This window comes from Trachypithecus francoisi, unplaced genomic scaffold (genome assembly GCF_009764315.1).
Source record: "Trachypithecus francoisi isolate TF-2019V2 unplaced genomic scaffold, Tfra_2.0 Lachesis_group10, whole genome shotgun sequence".
In the NCBI taxonomy this organism is placed as follows: Eukaryota; Metazoa; Chordata; class Mammalia; order Primates; family Cercopithecidae; genus Trachypithecus; species Trachypithecus francoisi.
This window is the reverse complement of record NW_022681455.1, coordinates 97,823,354-97,842,796: the sequence shown is the minus strand read 5'-3', so window position 1 is coordinate 97,842,796 and position 19,443 is coordinate 97,823,354. Positions and strand designations below refer to the sequence as shown.

Sequence of the window (19,443 nt, the reverse complement as noted above, 5' to 3'; positions counted from 1 at the left end):
ACACTCATACATACATTACACATATGCACAATGCACATACATGCACTGTACACACGTACACATGCACACACACACATAACACATGCACACATACACTGCATGGATACACACATATATACTACACATACACATACTGCACACACATGCACAGTACACACATACACATGCGTACACACATACACATAAACACATGCATACACACACTACACACATACACACAATGCACACACATGCATAGTACACACATACACACATACACATACATACATACACTACACACATATACACACTACACATATGTACAATGCACACATATGCACAGCACACACATACGCTTACACACATGCATAAACAAATGCATACATACACTACACACATGCAGACAATACACATACACACATATACACATACTACACACATACACACAATGCACAGACACACTACACACATTCACACAATACACATACACACATACAAACATACCACATACATACACTACACACATATACACACATACTACACACATACACTACACACATATACACACATACTACACACATACAATACACATACACACATATACAAACATATTACACATATACACACATACACATAATGCACACACACACACTACACACATACATACCATAAACACACATACACCATGCCTTCCGGGCACCTGTTATTCAGCCTCAAGCTGGAAATTCCCGGCCATTCATTTCTGTGTTTTTCTGTCTGGCCTCACCCTTTTGGGGAATGTACAGAGGACACACGGGACTCAAAGGCAAAGACCAGAGGGTGAGACGCTCAGGGCCTGAGAACCTTGTGGGGTAGGAGCCGGTGGTCCGGTGCAGTGGGCTCCAAAACTTTGGCCAGGCAACAAATCCCCTAATTCGGAGGCAGAGTAGGGTGGACTGAGGAAGCGGAGCAAGAAGGAGGCTGGGGCGGGGGTTGGGAGGGTGGTGCAGCTTGAAGGGGCAACCCGCACGTCTGAAGCCTGAACTCAGCAGGTCAGAAGTGGGGGTCAGGAGCTTGCACTTTTGACACTTTGTGTCTCACACTTTTCTCTGTAATGCTCAGGCTGAGTTCTGGAGAAAGACCCTGAGTTCTATCCCTGCTCTGCTGCTTACGAGCTGCGTCACCCTGAGCAAGTCATATGTCCTTTCAGAGCCTTTCTCTCTCTTTTTCTTTTCTTTCTCTTTCTTTCTCTTTCCTTCTTCTTTCTCTTTCTTTCTTTTTTTTTTTTTTTTTTGAGATGGAGTCTCGTTCTGTTGCCCAAGCTAGAGTGCAATGGTGTGATCTTGGCTCACTGCAAGCTCTGTCTTCCGGGTTCAGGCCATTCTCCTGCCTCAGCTTCCCGAGTAACTGGGACTACAGGCGCTTGTCACCACACCTGGCTAATGTTTTGTATTTTTAGTAGAGATGGGGTTTCACCGTGTTAGCCAGGATGGTCTCGATCTCCTGACCTTGTGATCCGCCCACCTCGGCCTCCCAAAGTGCTGGGATTACAGGCCTGAGCCACCAAGCCCGGCCTTTCTCTTTCTTTTCTTTCTCTTCCTCCCTTCCTTCCTCCCTTCCTTCCTTCCTTCCTTCCTTTCTTTCTCTTTCCTACTTTCTTCTTTTCCTTTTCCTCTTCCTCTTCTCCTTCCTTCCTTTCTCTCTCTTTTTCTTTTCTTTCTCTTTCTTTCTTTCTCTTTCTTTCTTTCTCTTTCTTTCTTTCTCTCTCTCTTTCCTTCCTTCCTTCCTCTCTCTCTCTCTCTCTCCCCCTCCCATTTCTTTTTTTGTTTTTTTGAGGCAGGGTCTTGCTCTTTTGTCCAGGCTGGAATGCACGGGCATGATCATGGCTCACTGCAGCCTCGACCTCCCTGGGCTCAGGTGATTCTCCCACCTCAGCCTCCCAAGTAACAGAGACTACCGGCGCACGCCACTACACCCAGCTAATTTTATATTTTTATAGAAATGGGGTTTCACCATGTTGCCCAGGCTGGTCTCTAATTTCAGGGCTCAAGTGATTTGCCTACCTCTGCCTCTCAAAGTGCTGGGACTACAGGCTTGAGCCACCACACCCAACCTGAGAGTCTTGCTTTCATCATTAGTAAGATGAGGATCATTGTATATAAAGAATTTCACACATTGCCTGGCACATCGTAAACATTACGTGAACAATGTCTACTATTATTTTATAACTAATGTTATATAACAACACCCGTACACCCCCAGGGTGACAGTGGGCAGATGCAGGGAGCAGCTGCCATTTGAGATAGAGCAGCCTTGGGTCAGCAATTCCATTTCCTACCATCCCCTCTACCTCCTGGATCCCCCAGACCTTGTGCCCACATCAGTTACCATTTATCATTGCCCTTCTCTTGTTTTTCTTATAGTGAGGATATTTTTCTCTGAGCCCAAGTCTCCATCAAAAGTAGGTCAAGGGCTGGGCGCGATGACTCATGCCTGTAATCCCAGCACTTTGAGAGGCTGAGGCGGGAGGATCACAAGGTCAGGAGATCGAGACCATCCTGGCTAACAGGGTGAAACCCCATCTCTACTAAAAATACAAAAAAAAAAAAAAAAAGTAGCTGGGCATGGTGGCACGCGCCTGTAGTCCCAGCTACACAGGAGGCTGAGGCAGGAGAATTCCTTGAACCTGGGAGGTGGAGGCTGCAGTGAGCCAAAGGTTGCAGTGAGCCAAGATCACCCACTGCACTCCAGCCTGGGTAGCAGAGTGAAATTCTGTCTCAAAAAAAAAAAAAAAAAAAAAAATGGTCCCGTCCAAACTCTGCATTAATTGTGGGAATGGCTTCAGCTAACATTTAGCTCTTAAACTGAAAGAAAATAAAACTACATAAACACTCCAGGGTTCCTGGGGAGTTGCTCTGGACTGAGCCGGAATACAAGTCTCTCCCATCCTGAGCCTGCTGAGAAGGCTGCAATCTTACCTAAGAATGTGATGAAAAGACAGAGACACATCTTTTCATTTAAAGCCTCTGTTGGTGTCTTGTGTTGCTGGTGGGTGGTGTGCAGGGAGAGTTTGGGGGCCGGAACCAGGCCTGCGGTGGAGCTCCTTCCTCGGGGTGGGAAGGGGCGAAAGCTAGACAAGCTTGGGTTTGGGGCAGAGCGGGGGGAGCTCACTGCAGAGGGGAGAGCTGGAACTGACAGCATTGCACAGAGGCAGAATGATTCCTGCAAGCCCGAATCTCTATAAGGTTTAGCAGGTAGTGAAACAAGGGAAGCCAGCAGGGTATGAGAGAAGCCATGTGCCCATCATGGTCTGGCTTTCCTTGACCTACTTTTTTTGTTTGTTTGTTTGCTTTTTAGACAGAGTCTCGCTGTGGCCTGGGCTGCAGTGAGTACAGGGGCGTGATCTCAGCTCACTGCATCCTCCGCCTCACAGATTCAAGCCATTCTCCTGCCTCAGCCTCCCAAGTAGGTGGGATTACTGGGGTGTGCCACGACACCTGGCTAATTTTTGTAGTTTTAGTAGAGACAGGGTTTCACCATGTTGGCCAGGCTGGTCTCGAACTCCTGACTTCAAGTGCTCTGCCCACTTCGGTCTCTCAAAGTGCTGGGATCACAGGTGTGAGGCACCATGCCCGGCCCTTGACCTACTTTTGATGGAGACTTGGGCTCATAGAAAAATATCCTCACTATAAGAAAAACAAGAGAAAGGCAATGATAAATGGTAACTGATGTGGCTACAAGATCCAGGAGATTCAGGAGGTGGAGGGGATTGTAGGAAATGGGATTGCTGACCCAAGCCTGCTCTGTCTCAAATGGCAGCTGCTGCCTGGACCTGCCTACTAAAAAACACCATTCATGTAGACATTGAATCTAAGATATGATTGATGGTAAGATGTTCTGATATTTAATAAATTACTAATAAAGAAAAAAAGCCTGCCAATTAAGCAGTGACAAGCCATTGATTACAAAACGAGTCTCACTTCCAAACATGTCATAGTGTGAAAAGGATGCATCCTAACATTCATGAAATATTGGATACCAGTAGGCTGGACTTGGTCTGTGGCAGCCTTGTGCAGTTTCCAACCTGCACAACTGTACACAGCAGCTCTTAGGAAGCCTCCCAGGACACTGAAGAGCTTAGGCCACCAGGAGGCTCACACTTGGGGCACATCTATGAACTCCCAAGTCCCTTAAGAAGTAATCCCTCTTTGATCTTCATCTGAACTAGAAAGGCCGCAAAGAGGAAACTAAGGGCCAGTTTCCATATGGGGCACCAGTTCACTGACAGTGGTCCCAGGGCCCCTGGGACGGTGGTTCAGCAGGCATGGGGTAGGGCTTCATGAGGGATTCTGAGTCCTGTCAGACTAGGGAGAGTCCTGCCAGACTAGGAGAGGCCCCATACTCACATTTATGCAGACCCAGAGAGGTGAAGGCCCTGGCCCAACATTACACAGCTGGGCAGAACAGAGCTGGGCCAAGGATTCAGCACTCCTCACTCCGATCCCTGGTGCTTCTTCTCTTGCTGACTGTAAAAATGTCTGCTTTTCTGCCCCAGGTGAGCTGAAGATAGGGGTCTCCAGGGCTGAAAGGGGTCTTGGCCTGCCCACCCCTGCCCCGTTCCTTCCCCTCTGAAGCCCTGGTTGCTGGACTTGTCCCCAGAGAAATCACCCGTATTGATTCACAAGACTTTTAAATTTTATTAGTAAAATACAAAATGGCACAGACATTGGTGATGAGGGTTGGAAAAGTAAAAGGATCAACCTACTCTTTCCAAAGTCTTCCTAGATCATCCTTGTCCGTGTCCTGCTTGGAGAAACTAACAAAGTCCATGGAAGGGGGACCAGCTGGCCCCAGCAGCTTCCTCACAAAGGAGGCAGGGCCCCATCACAGGGTGCCCCACCCTGGAAGGCTCTCCCAGTCTAGAAGAGCCAGAACAAAGTGCATCAGTTCCACTCTCACCCTCTCTGAGCTGCCAGAGTGACCCCACCTGAGCCAGGCCCTGAACTTCCTGAATATACTGCACCACGCCCAGCAGGGGAGTGCAAAGGCCGGGTGGGCTGGGCGGCACAGCGTCTTGCTCTCTATGGACCAGAGCTGGGTTTCCTTCCTCCAAGCACCCATCTGTGAAGGAGTGTTCCTGGCATCTGGGTAGAACCCAGCCCATAAGAGGCCCCTCAGGTAGAGCAAGAGTCACCTTCGGGGACAATCCAAGGGAGAGGTGAGCTGCCACCAGAGACCCTGAGGGGCCAGGCCGGCTGGTGCGGCCTCATCCAGGCATGCTCGAGCCTTCAGCAGCCAAAAAAGGGAACCCCTGACTTTATGCCTGCAACTTCCCCTTTCCCATGTCCCAGCCCCCTTCCCGGGTAGCATCACTTTCAGAAACAAACAGGGGCCTCAGGGAAAACATCATGGAAATCCCTGGTCCTGTCTGCGATGGGGACAAAGATGAAGGAGAAGGTCTTGGAGGGCAGAGAACAGTGTTTTCAAGGAGTGAGAGAGGTGGGAGGGGAACCCAGGCCTCATGAAAGAATCTGGCGTGTGGGGCGTGGGACTACAAGGGTCTTGTGGCCTGGCTGCCTGCAGGAGTCTCTGAAGAAGCGTCAGGAGTGTGGCTGCTCCCAGAGCCTTTCCTGGGCTTCTTAGACATGTGTCTGGAGCCCTCCCTCCTCCCTCTTAGGGGGTAAGGGGAGGCAGAGCTCGGGGTGTCTCAGTGACTAAGCCTGGGCGGGGCCTTCAGGGATGGTCTCTGTTCTGCCCACCTCCATTTGGGGGCCCACAGGGCAGGATCTGTGCTATCAACTCACTCCCTCGCAGGCCCTCTGGGCCTCCGGGTCCAAAGACAAGCTAGTCTACTGGCAAGGACTGTCTAAGGTGCTCTGCTCATAAGGACTGTGAGGCTGCATCCAGGGGCTGGAGAGAAGGGCCTCAGGTCAATGAGTGATGTCAGGGGGACAGATATTCCTTACCTCCCTCTTTCCTTTCACAGATGGGAGTACCTTGGGGGGTTGATGGTAGAACTAGGATCAGAACCCAGCCTTCAGACTCAGCACAGTGTAGACCAAAGAAGAAAGCCACCAGATACCCTTATCTCCCCTTCCCACAATGCCTAACCAAGGGCAGAGCCTCACTGGGAGCAGTGCCAGGAAACACCACACTAGCCTCATGCAAGAAAAGACACGTCACTAGTGGGGGCGTGGGCTCTGTACAGAGGACGGGGCTGGGGGAGATAGCACCGCAGGTGGCCGGGGTGACTGGCAACTGCAGCAGGACCAAGAGACACAATGAGATTGCGGGGAGTGGGCAGAGGGCCTGGCCTGATGCTCATGTGTGAGATGGGAGGACTGTAGTACTCACAGGGTAGCGTGGGTCAGAGGGGGCTGGGCATAAATAATTGTTCATTGGGGCTGGGATGGCATCAAAGGGAACCTCTAACCAGCCAGCAGCAGAGGAGAGTTTTGGGGCTGGGGTGAGTTGGGAGACCACCCACTCTGTCCCTGGCAGGTGGAGAATGGTCAAGGCTGGCCTCCTGGGGTGTGCCTGGGAGCTTGGAGCTTGTGCACCTGGAGGATCCCACCTCCCCGCTCCAATCATCCCGGCTCAGGCCAGGCCCTTGAGTGGGAATGGGTATGAGGATGAGGGATCCCAGGCAGCTGTCTGAATCAAACAACCAGACACAGGCCGGAGGAGTTCACACGGGCACCAGGACATATGAGTTACTACCACAGCTCCGGGGGATGTAGCGAAGGCCCTCCACCATCTCTCCCGCCATCTTTCGAGGGCAGCCCTGGAGGCTCTGGTAGGCGAACATGGCCACCCCCAGGCAGAAGAGGAGGCCAAGGAAGGCCAGCAGCCCCACTGCCTGCCTCCGAGTGGCAGCCTGGGCGTCAGGGACAGGAGTGATAAGGACGCCCAGCCTCTGGGGGTCCATGGTGGCATGGATGGGTTCCTCAGCTTTAGGGGTCCAGCTGCCTGAAGCCACTGGCTCCCTGCTGGGGGTTCCTTCCGAGGAGACAGGGACCACAGAGACGTGGGCCATGCTGCCAGGCCCCCAGTCCTGGAAGGCATCTGTGTGTGCTGGCACGGGACCCATCTCCTCCCGCTCCAGAGAGTTATCTGGCCTGGGGCTCTGTCCCTGACCCCACACAGGCTGGCCTTCAGACGGAGTGTTCTCCGCTGGGGCTGGGGAGGAAGTAGTGGAGGCCTGGGTGGAGGAGGCCTGGGTGGAGGAGGCCTGGGTGGAAGGGTCCTGGGTGGACGCGGCCTCAGAGGTCTTTCCCTCAGCCCAGAGGCCGGGCCCAGGTTGGTGGGGAGCAGAACTCTGACACGTGGCGGCAGTGGAGTCGGGAGGCACTCGGAACAGCTCCGTGCCCACAGGCCCTCCATCCTCAGCCTTTGTCGTGAGGGGGAGCCCGGTCCCTGAGGAACCAGTCATGCCCGTCAACTGCTCTGGGGAGGTCCCCAAGGCCGTCTGTGCCTCCCGGGAAGAAGGAGTTGGCTTCAGGCTACTGCTTTCGCCTGTGGCTTCGGGCTCCGGTACCACAGACTCGTCCATTCCCCGGGCAGCAAGGGTGGTCCTGGGCTTCACCAGGCCGATCTGCTTCTCAAAGGTGCCGCCATTTCGAGTCAGAGCAGCAGCCTGGTGGTCCAGATGCTGCATCGCATCCTTGACCCATTGTTCCTTCGGGTCGGCACAGAACAGCCTGTGCTGTCTCGTCTCCAAGCTACAGGGGAGAAAGACAGGGATCCAGTGATGCCCAGATACCAGAAACCCGGGCCAGCGTGGTGTGGGGGCACAGCACCAGTGCTCTGCAGGTGAACACACCCGGCTGGAAATCCTGCCCTCCCACTTAGCGGCTGTGAGGCTGCTGACCCGCTGGGGAAACCCGCCTCCTGAGCTCCCAGGTCCTCACCTGAGAAATGGAGATAGGAAACCTCCCATCTGTAGGGTGACCACCCATCCCAGAAAAAATGGGATGCAGGGGGTACTCAGGATGAGGGACTTTCCGTTTTAAAACCGGGAAAGTCCCCAGGCAAACAGGGACGAGTTGATCACCCTACTTCTGTGTTACTGTAAAAAAAAGCTAAATTATGGCTCAGAGCAGATCAGTAATAGCTGAAAATAATAACAATGTCGATAATATTGTTACCATTAAGGCAGGGGGCTCTGGGCTTTGACTCTCCTGCTGGGGAGAGGACTTCAGGTGAGCTCTGTATGGGGCCTCCTCACTCTGGAGCAGGCCTTATGAGACTTTGTGAGTCTTGTTGCTCTTCTCCTTCGGTTTCACAGCTACAGGCTGTGCTCCAGGCCCCTCTCCTCCCCTCCTGATGTGTGTTCACGGGCAGAAGGGGTTAGAGCCAAATATGTGGCAGCCTCATTGGGACCTTGAGTGCTCTCCAAATCTTGGCTCCATGCCACGGCCTGTGCTTGGCATTTGCCCATGTTCAAACCTTACATCCATCCCACAAGGTGGCTACCAGGCTCATGTCCATTTTACAGATGAGGAAACCAAGGCTCAGAGAGGTGAAGTAAAGGTACCTGGCTCCAGGATACCGGGAAGCTAGAGAAGTCCAGGAAGCAAGTATGACCCTGCAGGCCCCCTGGGCACAGTGATCCCCTCCCCTACTTCCTTTTTCCCTTTCATCTAGAAAACAAAAAATACTTGGGGGTGTCTTGGGGAAGTAAGCCTTGACCGATCAGCAAAGAAGTCAGGCAGGAGCACGCTCAGTACCTTGCCCACCTTAGAAACTGCATAATTGAGGAGAGGAAGTGCCAGACTTCCTTTAACTCAGCCTAGAAAGCAAAGGGCCATTGGCCATTTCCTGCTGCCTGACCCCTAGGTCTGGCTGAGGCTGCTTTAGGGCTCAAAAGTCAGTCCTGGGGAAAGGCCTCAGGGCTGGCTGGTTAGGCAGGACCCAAGAGAGCCCCCAGGAGAAGGAAGTGACCAAGATGGCCAGGGTCCTTCACAGCCAGGAGGACAATGACTCAATCCCTCCCCAAGTCTCCAAATGACCCTGTTTCCTCTTCTGTCAGATGGAGATAGTGATCTCTGCAGCAACTACTGACAGACCCTGCCAAGCACTTTATTTATTTTTAACTTAATTTTTATTTTTTCTTTTCTTTTCTTTTCTTTTTTCTTTTTCTTTTTCTTTTTTTTGAGATGAAGTCTCACAATGTTGCCCAGGCCAGAGTGCGGTGGCGCCATCTCGGCTCATTGCAACCTCCGCCTCCTGGGTTCAAGCAATTCTTCTGCCTCAGCCTCCCGAGTAGCTGGGATGACAGGCACCCACCACCTCACCCAGCTAGTTTTTGTATTTTTAGTAGAGATGGAGTTTCAACATGTTGGCCAGCCTGGTCTTGAACTCCTGGCCTCAAGTGATCCACCAGCCTCGGCCTTCAAAAGTGCTGGTATTACAGGCATTAGCCACCGCGCCCTTGCCAAGCACTTTAGTTACATCCTGTCCTAGCTACCCATTTTATAGACAAGAAAACCAAGGTGCAAAAAGTAAGCAATGGAAGCAGGGCCACCCAGCCAGTAAAAGGGGAAGGCAGGATTTGCACCAGGTCTGTTAGAGTCTGGAACCTGCATTTTAAATAAGACCCTCATGCTTTACGCCTACCCACACCACCCCATGAAATATAGTGGGTTTGAGTGTGGGGTAACATGTGCTTCAGTCCAGGAGGAATTACCACCGTTCATGGCTGCTCCAGGCCATAATCCAGGGCGGCTGCCCCCCCAGCCACACTGGGCCATTCAGGAAGCCACTCTCCACCTTAGCCATATGGCACAGAAATTAAGGTCAGTGAAGTGGCCTGCAGGCCAGGGGCAAGAGAAGCATGTGCTGAGGCCTTCGCCTAGGAGACCAGGTCTGGGAGGGGAGGTGTGAACATAGATTCTCAGAGGTCTGGGAATATTCCAAGGGCCTGAAGGGGATTTCAGAGGCCTCGGGGGCAGTACCTACACGATTGCACGTTTGCCGCATGATTCCTGGTTCTGTTGATAGTGGATGAGCAAAGCCACAGGTATCTTTGATGTCATCTTGCTGCACGTGATGTTGCATTTCGTCACGCCGTGGTGCTGTCCTGAGTCCAAAGAGGTTCCTGGTCAGCAGGGATGTCTGTGGGCATCTGGCTTCCCAACCCTGTGCCAGATTGTCCCGGCCACACCACCCAAGCCAAAGCTGATCACCTGTACACCCTGGCCTTCAAGGCCTTTGACTCAGCCTCCCTCCCCCACCAAACTTCTCTATGCCTCAGTTACCACCTGTAAAATAGGAACAAAGATAGTATCTACCTCATAGGCTTGTTGTAAGAATAAGAAATGTAAATTCTTATTTACAGAGTTCTTTTTGCCTGGCACTGGCACATATTAAAAGTTTGTTTGTTTGTTTGTTTGTTTATTTTGAGATGGAGTCTCGCTGTTGTCGCCCAGGCTGGAGTGCAATGGCACGATCTCGGCTCACCGCAACCTCCGCCTCCCGGGTTCAAGTGATTCTCCTGCCTCAGCCTCCCGAGTAGCTAGGATTACAGGCATTTGCCACGACGCCTGGCTAATTTTGTATTTTTAGTACAGACAGGGTTTCTCCTTGTTGGTCAGGCTGGTCTCAAACTCCCGACCTCAGGTGATCTGCCCTCCTCGGCCTTCCAAAGTGCTGGGATGACAGGCGTGAGCCACCATGCCCAGGTTAATTTTTAAAATTAACTGGTCCATTGTGCAGCAGGGGAGATGAATCTCAGAGTGACAGGGATCTGCTAAGGTCACACAGCCAGCAAGTGATGGAACAGGTTCTCCTACCAAGCCGGCTGCAGTCCCCACTGGGCCTGTGGCATTGCCTGTCCCCTCACCTCTGCCTTATTTCTCTCTGCTGCCTTTTTTTTTTTTTTTTAATTAAGAAACAGGGTCTTGCTCTGTTGTCCAGGCTGGAGTGCAGTGGTATAATCCTAGCTCACTGCAACCTCAAAATCCTGGGCTCAAGAGATTCTCCTGGCTGGGTGTGGTGGCTCACACCTGTAATCCCAGCACTTTGGGAGGCCAAGGCAGGTGGATCACCTGAGGTCAGGAGTTTGGGACCAGCCTGATCAGTATGGTGAAACCTTGTCTCTACTAAAAATACAAAAATTAGCCTGGAATGATGGTGGGCGCCTTTAGTCCCAGCTGCTAGGGAAGCTGAGACAGGAGAATTGCTTGAATCTGGGAGGCAGAGGTTGCAGTGAACCGAGATCGTACCACTGTACCCCAGCCTGGGTGACAGAGCAAGACTCCGTCTCAAAAAAAAAAAAAAAGAGATCTCTTGCCTCAGCCCCCCAAGTAGCTGGGACTACAGGTGCATGCTACCATGCCTGGCTAATTTTTTTTAAGAGACAGGGTCTTGCTATGTTGCCTAGGCTGGTCTTGAACCCCTGACCTCAAGCGATCCTCCCACTTCAACTTCCGGAGTAGCTGGGATTACAGATGCAAGCCACCATGCCCAGCAATAAACTTTTTAAAAGTGTATAAGTACAACTGCTTTCTAAGAAGGTGGGGTCTGATGAATAGATGATCCTTTGTTCTGCTGTTAAGAGCCAGAATGAGCCTGAGAGTAGTTGCTGAAAGGTACTGAGTCATCCTGCCTAGGAGGGAAGAGGCATTTGAAATTCCTGGAGCAAGAAGAGTAAGGAGAAGGAAGGGTTGGAGATGGAAGGTATGAATAGGGTAAGGGCAGAGTGGGGCAGAAGGGGCAGGCAGTAGCTGAGTGTCACGTGGTGCCAGAGAGAAACCCCAGGACAGGACAAATAAACCCAACTATTTGATATAAACATTTGAAGTTGTTTACGCTGCATTTCCACCTTTTCTCTTCGCCTAAAATCCCCAGCAAAATTTTTTTTTTCTGCTTAGCGTGAGCTCAAGGAGGATGAGTGTAAAAATCAAGGAAGAGCCTGAGTTTCAGATCTGGGTCAAGGTTATGTGCAGCAAAAGCAAGACCCCAGAGGGTTTTGCAAACATCTGGAGGCCAGGGCAGTCAAGAGAGCAAGCTGATCTTATCTAGCACTTCAGAGCCTGGGAAACCCCCAGCCCATCCCTGGGCTCCACCAGAACACAAATTGCTCATGCATAAATACTTGCATAATGTGGCCATGCAAACATATTCCACTTTCCCAAATACAGGCGCATGCACGTGTGCACACACACAGAGATTTTGTAGAGTCTGCTGCTTCCTCTCTCCATCGCTCCCCCTTAGCTTTGGCCCACCCTGCTTTGTGGGAAGGTGGTTTAGGACCGGCAGGTCTGGGTTGAGTCATCAAGGAGCAGCACTAGTAGCTTCAGGGGGTTGGGGGCTGTGTGCAGGAGAGGCTCCCCAGGTCACAGGGCTGTCCTTTCTCTCTGAGTAACCAGGATATAAAAGTCACTGCGTGGACTGGCCACCCTCCTTCTGCAATGGGACCTCAGAATGACGCACCTGCATTCTCCCCAGGCCCTGTTGAGTGGAGCCAGGTGGCAGTCCCCTAAACTGGCCTGCAGGTGTCTTCTTTAGGAAGCCCCAGAAAATACGGTGCCCCTGAGTGACCAGAGACAGGAGGAGGCAAGGGAGGCTGCCCAATGGATAAGAAAGAAGGTCCATTCTGTGCGCCCCAAATCCAACATGGGGAAAGCCGTTACCCACCTTCAGGGCTTTAAAGAGCCACAGAGTCATCCTGTCTCCAAAGTCCCCACTCTCTGCCACGGTCCCTGAATGGTCCTGGCCCAGCTAAGTCCTTGGTTCTGCCAGGAAGATTGTTTAACTAACCTGGGGAGCCTGTCCCTTCTCAGAGCTGAAGTTTTTCTTTCTGTAAATGGAGACAATGCCTCATCCAGCCAGTCATCTATTATCTGTCATAGGAGTGTCAGGAAGGCAGGGAACTCGTCTGTCTTAGTATCACAGTTTCCCAGCATCAAGCACAAGGTGGATACTCCTTGCTTGGATTCAATCAATATCGGTTGATATCATTCTGGCTCTTAACAGCAGAACAAAGGATCATCTATTCATCAGACCCCACCTTCTTAGAAAGCAGTTGTACTTATACACTTTTAAAAAGTTTATTGCTGGGCATGGTGGCTTGCATCTGTAATCCCAGCTACTCCGGAAGTTGAAGTGGGAGGATCGCTTGAGGTCAGGGGTTCAAGACCAGCCTAGAGTATCCACCTTGTGCTTGATGCTGGGAAACTGTGATACTCCTTGGTGGATTCAATCAATATCCGTTGAATGAAGTTAGTCTCAATTTACTTATCTCTCTTTAATGCATCTATCTACCTATCCATCCATCCGTCCACCCACTCTTATCAATCTTCTACCAATTCCTCACCCACCTGCCACCTCCTACCCATCCCCTACTCATCTCCATTCATCCATCTACCCACTCCCTCTCCCCTACCTGTCAATCTTCCACCCCCTTTTATCTCACCCACTCATCCATCCCTCATCGTCCCCTCCCCATCCCTTCTTCCATCCATCCATCCATCCATCCATCCCCTTCCTGATTCAGCTAACACTGGCTGGAATTACTTTTGAGTATATACAAAAATCTCAGGCCCTCTTATCCTTAACGTTGAGCTCTTTCTCGCATAGGCACTGGTGCTGAGCTTGGAGAGAGTGCTTCCATCCCAACAAATGCCATCAGATCACTCTGCTTATTCAGTCAACCAACAAATGCTGGTTCCTCTTGCCAGGCCCTGTGCCGGGTGCTGTGAGGTACAGTGAGATGAATAAGGAATGCCTCTGGCCTCAGAAGGCTCCCAGCCTGATGGACAGGTAAAACAGGCACACAAAGTATCAGAGCTTTTTTTTTTAATTGAGCACCTACTGTGTATCAGACCCGGTGTCCAGCATGTACACATCTGCTCTCTTTAATTCCCAACATCAAAGGGAATTATTATCCTGCAAAGGGAGTATTATTATCCCCACTTCACAGATGCAGAAGCTGGGAATAAGAGAGGTTAAATGTGCCCAATGCCACACAGCTGCATGGTGGCAGCGCTAGTTTTCTACCCAGCCCCTAAACACCCACTGTTCTAGGCTACTCTAGATGCCAGGTGGAAACACGGTGTTCCAGAACATACCACAAATATACTGGGGTTTACATGAGGGAGAAACCACTTCCAACTTCAAATGATCAGGGGAGGCTTCTTGGAGGAAGTCTCCTTTAGGCTGGACCTCAAGGACTTCTAAGAGTCTTCCAGGGTCTTAGAAGGAGACTCAGGAAATGTCCTGGGTCACTGGGTGAGGTGATAAAGAGAGAACTTGAGCCATTGCTCAGGTGTGTGTCCTAACCAAGTCACTCAGACTCTATGAGCCTCAGTTTCCTTACTTGTAAAATGGATGTGACGATACCTGCTTCACAGTGTGGTTGTGAGAATAAACATTTTTTAACATCTGGAGCATTTTTCCCTTAGGGCAGGGTTTCTCAACAGTGACACTACTGACATTTTGGACCAGACAGTTCTTTGTTTTGGGGGCTGTCCCGGGCACTGGAGGATGTTTAGCAGCATCTCTGGCCTCTACACATTAGAGGCAAGTAGCTCAACTGAACCAAAAACATTGGGACATTTGTAACAAGTAAAAATGTCCCTAGAAATTGCCAAATGGCCCCTGGGAGAGCAAAATTACTCACTGAGGACCACTGCTCTAGAGATATCCAGAGATATCCACCTGGCTCCCTCCCTCAGCCTCCTCCAAACTGTGCAAAGCCGCCTACTCAGTGGGCTTCCCTAACCCCCTATTTAAAATGTCAACACCTCTCTTCCCTGCTCTCTATTTTTCTTTTCCTTTTCTTTCTTTCTTTCTTTTGAAACGAAGTCTCGCTCTGTCACCCAGGCTGGAGTGCAGTGGCACAATCTCGGCTCACTCCAATCTCTGCCTCCCAGGTTCAAGTGATTCTCCTGCCTCAGCCTCCCAAGTAGCTGGGACTATAGGCATGCACCACCACACCCGGCTGATTTTGTATTTTTGGTATAGACAGGGTTTCACCATGTTGGCCAGTCTGGTCTTGAACTCCTGACCTCAGGTGATCTGCCCACTTTGGCCTCCCAATGTGCTGGGATTACAGGCATGAGCCCCTGCGCCCAGCCACCCCTCTCTATTTTTTGATCACAGTACCTTTTCTCCTTCCAGTAGATCACATTGTTTACTGATTTACTTTGTGTATTATCTGTCCTCTTCAGTTGAATTACAGCACCCCGAGGGCTGAGGTCCTTGGCTGTTTTATTTATTGATGCTGCCCCAGTACCTAGTACCAGGCTTGTCACACAGTAGGTGTCCAATAAGTATGTGTTGAATGAATGGACAAAATGGCCAAGGAAGCGCTTTGTGACATAATACCTTAACCAACAGAAAAATGGAGGAATTTTTATTTAAATTTGACAGGGGCCTGGATCTGACACTCTTGAATTTATCCTCCCATGCCCTCTCCATCCACCCCCACTGCTAATGAGCGGGATAGGCCATAGGAGCTTAAAACAGATTCGTTTTTTTCTCTTTCTTGCCAGGACTTGAGTGGGAGTGCATGCGTCAGCTGTTGGAGTGGGGGGGCAATGCTCTGCGCCGACTCGTAGCTGCAGGTTCGTTATATAAAGCACAGAAGCCTCCTGCCTGACACAGCCCCACAAACCCACATTTGGGGACTGACGCAGCTGCCCCACACTAGTCAGGGCAGCAGCTACGAACCCCCCAGCCTCCCCTCGGGGTCTCTCTGGCTTCCAAACCACCCCCTCATCCTAAAGGGGCTCCCAAGGGCCTCTCGGAGCCATACATGTCAGCGCTGGAGAGGACTTCCAAGGTGAGCCTGGTCAAATGCCCAGTTTTACGGGAGGAGAAACTGAGGCTGAGAAAGGTTCCAGTAATCCCCAGGATCTTCCAGTAAAGCCAATGACCAAGATGAGGGCAGAAGCCTGGTTCTAAAGCCTCAGGCTGCTAGTCAGAGCACCCAGAGTCCCCCAGGGTCCCTTTCCATCCTAGCCTAGGACCCTTTCCCCTCTAAGCTTAGTAAAAGTAATCTTCCTCCGCCACCCTCTTCAAAACACCCCCATAGGCATTGGAGCCTCATCACCCTCCCCCACCCCACCGGAGAGGTAATAGCTATATTTAAAGATGCAGCAGCTGGGACCAGAGGAGGCAAGACCCTTCTCAGGGTCACACAGCAAGACTGTGGCAAAGCAGCCGCCATCTGACTCCCCACTTTCCAGTTCTCACTGTCCCCAGACACCTCAGGCTTCAGGGCCCAATCCCAGAAAGCAGGCAGCCAGCAGGAATTCGCCTACACCATCCCCACGTGCCCACCCACCCACGCACCTGCTCCCTGCCCCAGGGTGAGTTTGCTCCATGGAAATATCTGGAAGCTGGGGACTACTTCTCATTTTCCTAGACTTGCTGTGTGCCCACAGGCAAAGTCTCACCTTCTCTGAATGTCACCCTGCCGGATGGTGGGGACAATCCCTGAGGAGGGGGCTGGCTAGCGGTTTATGGAGGTGGTGTGGCCCACAGAGGTGGTGAGCGTGCATCTGTGCTCTCTTCTGCATTCAGTCCCATGAGTCTTACCCTCTCCTGCCCTACTTGCTGGCTGTGCATCCTCAGGCCAGTTTCTAAACCTCTCTGGGCCTCCATCTTATCCATATCAGGTAGGATGGTCAATTATGTACCCCTACCAGGTCCTGGGCTTCAGTAAGCAAGTGACTAGAGGCAAAAGCGTTTTCTACACCGTGCTTGGAGGAGGAAGACAGCATGATGGGTAGACAGGCAGAGCAACTGGGGCTACAGACCAGCACAGCAGTGGCAAGCCCCAACCATGAGCTGCAGTGACCTTGACCTTCACTGGTCCTGGGCCCCCTAATCCTGGGGGCTTTGAAAACAGGGCAGGAGAAAGTCCCAACTGTGGCCTGGCCCAGGGCCAGGGCTGCGGGTTACACATTAACGCTGGATGGAAAGAGCCAGCCACTGTCAGCCAGGTCCTCCCACCCCAGTGCCCACCAGGAGCCTCTGCAGGCTCCCTCCACCCCCCATCCTCCTGGCACACCCACACCTGGCTCCCTTATGCCACCCACATCACCTCTCTGTGCTTCCAGGCACAGCCACTTTGCTCGCTGGGTCAGGCAGAGCAGTCGCTGGCAAGTGGAAATCTGTCCAGTGCTGCATCTGGGGAAAGGAAGGTGCCCAGCCCCCTCCTGCACATCTCTGAATAGGGGCTGCCACCGGCCTTGAGCTTTACCCAGGCAGGGTCTGGGACCCCTGATGTCAGGCTTGAGCGACAGACAAGGGGCTGGGGGCTCCCCACCGGGGGCTCCTCACCCTGTTCGTGCCCAAGTCCAGGCCCCACTTACCAGCCAGCAGGACAGTCAGATGGCAGAGGGTGGCCAAGTGGAGCAGCCACGAGAGAGATATCAGAGCCATGGCTGAGGGTGGGCGAGAGTCCGGGCGGGGGCCAGGGCAGGCGGCTAGAGCCAGGCGGCAGAGCTTAGTGCTGTTCCCTCGCTGCCGCCGCCGCCAGAGCTCTGTGGCTTTTTATAATGGTGCTGGCTGCCTCCGCCTCCAGCCCCCGCAGGCAGGAGGGTGGGAGGAGAGAGGAAGGGAGCCAGTGTGCAGCCGCTGGATTCCTCGGGATGTTGCCAAGGAACCAAGCCGGCTCTGTGGCCCTGGGCTTCTCATCATCCTAGGCTCGTCATACTGGGACCTTCCCCGGGAGGCTGGACCGGGCCTGCCTGGGTACAAAGGCCTCCTCTCCTGCCACGAGCTGGGAACATGCCCTAGGATGTGGCCTGGGGCCCTCACTCCTAAGTGGGCAACACACAAAAGGCCAGCAGGCTGTGGAATAGAGAGCAGGACGCCAAGGGGCCGGGAGGGACTCAGGGCCCCTCCATTCTGGGTCTGACAAGCTCTTCTTTGATCCAGGGAATGCCTTGCCCACATCAGGATGGACCCCCAAATTTCCCCTCTCAGAATCCCAGGCTCCTGGGGGACCTTGTTGATCTGTGCATCTCCAGAGTCCGGCAGGGAGCCTGAAGTCGGCAGGGGCTTGCTGCAGGGTCTGCTGAAAGAAGGATTGAGTCCAGCTTCATATGGATAGATGGGGAAACTGAGGCCCGGAGCCATCCCAGGTCATCCACAGCATCAGAGTGGAGAACCCCCCTCCCACCACCGTGATGAGTAGAATGTGGACAGCTCAGGACCCAGGAGAGAGCCCTGGCCTCCCTGCCTCCACCTCCCGGCCTCCTGCTCCCTGCTTTGCACCCACTCCCACCTCTGCTCTGGCCCCTGCTAGCGCAAAGAACAACGTGGCTGCCAACCCATCCCTGACAACTCTGTGGCTCTTGGCTCCTGAGCTCTGCAGCCGCGCCCTCGATAAGCCTTGCCTCTGGTGGGGCCTGAGTTCTCTATCTGCCCAAGGAGAACATTGGGCTAGTGCACTGTGGAGGGGCTTCCCAGCACTGGCCCTCCAAGATCGTTCTCCATGAGAGGTGGCAACAGGACCACACAGGGCCAGCCAACAGGCTCTCACCGAAGGGTTGCCAGCCTTGGGAGCACATTAAAACACAGTCTCCCTTCATGGCAGCCTTCCCTAAAGGCAGTGGCAATAATCCCTGAGACTCCAGAAGAGTCAGCAGCTCCGCCTTGGGCCAGGACTGAGCTGTAGTGGTGTCTACAGCCTGCCAATCTGAGGGAAACCGGTTGTGGAGCCAGCATCCCACGCTATGAGCCAGTTGGGTTGGGCAGAGGGGCTACGGCTCCCAAGGCCAGGGACCTCTCTCTCCTCAACCACCCCCCACCCAATGGGCTGCCTGGGGCATGGAGTTAGGGATTAGGAGGCTAGATACTTCTTGAAGTAGCAGAGCACCCTTGGCAGGGGCCAAGGTCCACTCGTGCTCAGAGAATCTGTCCTGGCCTGTGCACATGGGAAGCGAGTAGCCTTCTCATTCCCAGTGTCCAATCCCTCTTTTTATAACTGAGGAAACTGGGGCCCAGAGAGGGACAAGGAGGGATAAAAACTGAGGTTGTGTTCTTTCTGCTCTGTTCATGTAAGAACAGAGAAGGAGGCCAAGTACAGTGGCTCACATCTGTAATCCCAGCACTTTGGGAGGCCAGTGTCGGTGGATCACCTGAGGTCAGGAGTTCGAGACCAGCCTGGCCAACATGGTGAAACCTCGTCTGTACTAAAAATACAAAAACTAGCTAGGCGTGGCGCACACCTGTAATCCCAGCTACTTGAGAGGCTGAGGCAGGAGACTCACTTGAACCTGGGAGGCAGAAGTTGCAGTGAGCCAAGATCATGCCACTGCACTCCAGCCTGGGTGACAGAGTAAGACTCTGTCTAAAAAAAAGAAGAAGAAAAAAAGAACAGAAGAGGAAGAAGGGGCAGGGGTGGGAGGAAAAAGAGAGGGAGAAGGGGAAAGAGGAGAAAAAAGGGAAGAGAGAGAAGCAGGGAGGAAGGGGTGGAAGGAAGGGGTGGAAAGGAAGAGAGGGGAGGAGGGAGAAGGCAGAGAGGAA

At 52.4% G+C, this 19,443-nt stretch overlaps 1 protein-coding gene across 1 annotated transcript; it reads right to left on the bottom strand.

Moving 5' to 3' along the window:
* Positions 1–4,635: 4,635 nt before the first annotated feature.
* Positions 4,636–17,470, bottom strand: CX3CL1 (C-X3-C motif chemokine ligand 1). The gene is made up of 3 exons (XM_033218523.1): positions 17,283–17,470; positions 9,919–10,039; positions 4,636–7,679 (listed from the first exon to the last, which is right to left on the bottom strand). Exons 1-3 carry the CDS (start codon positions 17,350–17,352, stop codon positions 6,647–6,649), a joined length of 1,224 nt encoding a protein of 407 aa, XP_033074414.1. The 5' UTR covers positions 17,353–17,470; the 3' UTR covers positions 4,636–6,646.
* Between the last annotated feature and the right edge of the window lie 1,973 nt (positions 17,471–19,443).

Excerpts from the sequence above, each read along its gene's own strand:
- CX3CL1 (XM_033218523.1), bottom strand. The coding sequence starts at position 17,352 with ATGGCTCTGATATCTCTCTCGTGGCTGCTCCACTTGGCCACCCTCTGC. Across the intron at positions 10,040-17,282 it reads TCTGACTGTCCTGCTGGCTG|GACAGCACCACGGCGTGACG; the intron begins GTAAGTGGGGCC and ends CTTTGGACTCAG. Across the intron at positions 7,680-9,918 it reads TGCGGCAAACGTGCAATCGT|CTTGGAGACGAGACAGCACA; the intron begins GTAGGTACTGCC and ends TCTCCCCTGTAG.